This window comes from Babylonia areolata, chromosome 30 (assembly GCF_041734735.1).
Source record: "Babylonia areolata isolate BAREFJ2019XMU chromosome 30, ASM4173473v1, whole genome shotgun sequence".
NCBI classification, from domain to species: domain Eukaryota; kingdom Metazoa; phylum Mollusca; class Gastropoda; order Neogastropoda; family Buccinidae; genus Babylonia; species Babylonia areolata.
In genome coordinates this window covers 8,098,374-8,100,873 of record NC_134905.1, presented here as the reverse complement: position 1 = coordinate 8,100,873, position 2,500 = coordinate 8,098,374, and the positions used below count along the sequence as shown (strand labels likewise).

Below are 2,500 nucleotides of genomic sequence, written 5' to 3'. Positions count from 1 at the left end.
GCAGAATGATAAAAAAGAAAATTAAAGAGAGAGAAAGAGGGGGCAGAGAGGGAGGGAGAGAGATAGGGAGAGAGAGAGAGAGAGAGAGAGAGAGAGAGAGAGAGAGAAATACAGATAATTGAGAGACATATCGTATTGCATTGCATTGTATTGTATTGTATTGCATTACTCTTTTTGTCACAACAGATTTGTCTGTGTGAAATTCGGACTGCTCTCCCCAGGGAGAGCGCGTCGCTTCACTGACAGCGCTACCCTTTTTTTTTTCTTTAAAACAAACAACAAAAATCCTGCCTGCAGTTTTTTTGTTTTCCTACCGAAGTGGGTTTTCCTACAAAGATTTTCCACGAACAACCCTTTTGTTGCCGTGGGATCTTTTACGTGCGCTTAGTGCATGCTGCACACAGGACCTCGGTTTATTGTCTCATCCGAATGACTAGCGTCCAGACCACTACTCAAGGTCCAGTGAAGCGGGCAGAAATATCGGCGGCTGAGCCGTGATTGGAACCAGTGCGCTCAGATTCTCTCGCTTCCTAGGCGGACGCGTTACCTCTAGGTCAACACGCCATACAGAGGACAGAGACACACAGGTATGTAGATGATAGACACAAAACAGACGAACACACAGAGAGACACAGACAGCCAGCCAGCCAAACAAACTGCCAGACAGACAGACAGACAGAAAAAACCCCGCATTTTTTGGCAGGGAGAGAATGAGGAGCAAAGAACCAGCCAGACAGAGAGACAGACAGACAGGCAGGCAGACAGACAGAGAGACAGACAGACATACAGGCAGGCAGGCAGACAGGCAGGCAGACAGGCAGGCAGGCAGACAGACAGACAGACATACAGGCAGGCAGGCAGGCAGACAGACAGACAGGCAGGCAGGCAGGCAGACAGACAGTCAGACATACAGGCAGGCAGGCAGGCAGACATACAGGCAGGCAGGCAGACATACAGGCAGGCAGGCAGGCAGACATACAGGCAGGCAGGCAGACATACAGGCAGGCAGACAGGCAGGCAGGCAGGCAGGCAGGCAGGCAGACAGACAGACAGACAGACAGGCAGGCAGGCAGACAGGCAGACAGACAGGCAGGCAGGCAAACAGACAGGCAGGCAGACAGAGAGACAGACATACGGGCAGACAGACAGGCAGACAGACAGGCAGGCAGGCAAACAGACAGACAGGCAGGCAGGCAGGAAAGCAGACAGGCAGGCAGACACACAGGCAGACAGGCAGGCAGACAGACAGACAGACAGACAGGCAGACAGACAGACAGACAGACAGGCAGACAGGCAGGCAGGCAGGCAGGCAGGCAGGCAGGCAGGCAGGCAGGCAGGCAGGCAGACAGACAGACAGGCAGACAGACAGGCAGGCAGGCAAACAGACAGGCAGGCAGACAGAGAGACAGACATACGGGCAGACAGACAGGCAGGCAGGCAAACAGACAGACAGGCAGGCAGGCAGGAAAGCAGACAGGCAGGCAGACACACAGGCAGACAGGCAGGCAGACAGACAGACAGACAGACAGGCAGACAGACAGACAGACAGACAGGCAGGCAGGCAGGCAGGCAGGCAGGCAGACACACAGACAGACAGACAGGCAGGCAGGCAGGCAGGGAGACACACAGACAGACAGACAGGCAGGCAGGCAGGCAGACACACAGACAGACAGACAGGCAGGCAGGCAGGCAGACACACAGACAGACAGGCAGGCAGGCAGGGAGGCAGACACACAGACAGACAGGCAGGCAGGCAGGGAGGCAGACACACAGACAGACAGGCAGGCAGGGAGGCAGACAGGCAGGCAGGCAGACAGGCAGGCAGGCAGGCAGGCAGGCAGGCAGACAAACAAGCAGGCAGGCAGGCAGGCAGGCAGGGAGGCAGAGACATATAGACAGACATACAGACGGACCGGAAAAAAAAGATATACAACAATTCCCACCTGTAAAAAAAAAAGAACAACAAAACCCGGAACAAACAATCCCCCCCACCCCCACCCCCCCCACCCCACAAGTACCCTTGGTTTGAATGAATGAATAGTTAAAGCGTTGGACTTTCAATCTGAGGGTCCCGGGTTCGAATCTCCGCAACGGCTGCTGGTGAGTAAAGGGTGGAGATTTTTCCGATCTCCCAAGTCAACATTTGTGCAGACCTGCTAGTGCCTGAACCCCCTTCGTGTGTATACGCAAGCAGAAGATCAAATACGCACGTTAAAGATCCTGTAATCCATGTCAGCGTTCGGTGGGTTATGGAAACACGAACATACTAAGCAAGCACACCCCCGAAAACGGAGTATGGCTGCCTACATGGCAGAGTAAAAACGAGTCGTACACGTAAAAGCCCACTCGTGTACATACGAGCGACCGTGGGAGTTGCAGCCCACGAACGAAGAAGAAGAAGAAGGAGGAGGAGGAGGAGGAGGAGGAGGAGGAGGAGGAATGAATACCTGACTTCGGCGGGGAAGGTTAACAAGACGACGGAAGGAGTGGAATGGGCCCC

General features: G+C 54.4%; 1 protein-coding gene across 5 annotated transcripts in view; it reads right to left on the bottom strand.

The window, feature by feature from the left end:
* The window catches only part of LOC143275431 (uncharacterized), a 9,877-nt gene that overhangs the window by 7,051 nt on the left and 326 nt on the right, over positions 1-2,500 (bottom strand). For all 5 annotated transcript variants that reach the window (XM_076579520.1, XM_076579522.1, XM_076579524.1 and 2 more), the window contains one exon: positions 2,448-2,500. This exon is cut by the window's right edge. In XM_076579520.1, coding sequence (XP_076435635.1) covers positions 2,448-2,500 — 53 coding nt within the window. The remainder of the gene's footprint in view (positions 1-2,447) is intronic.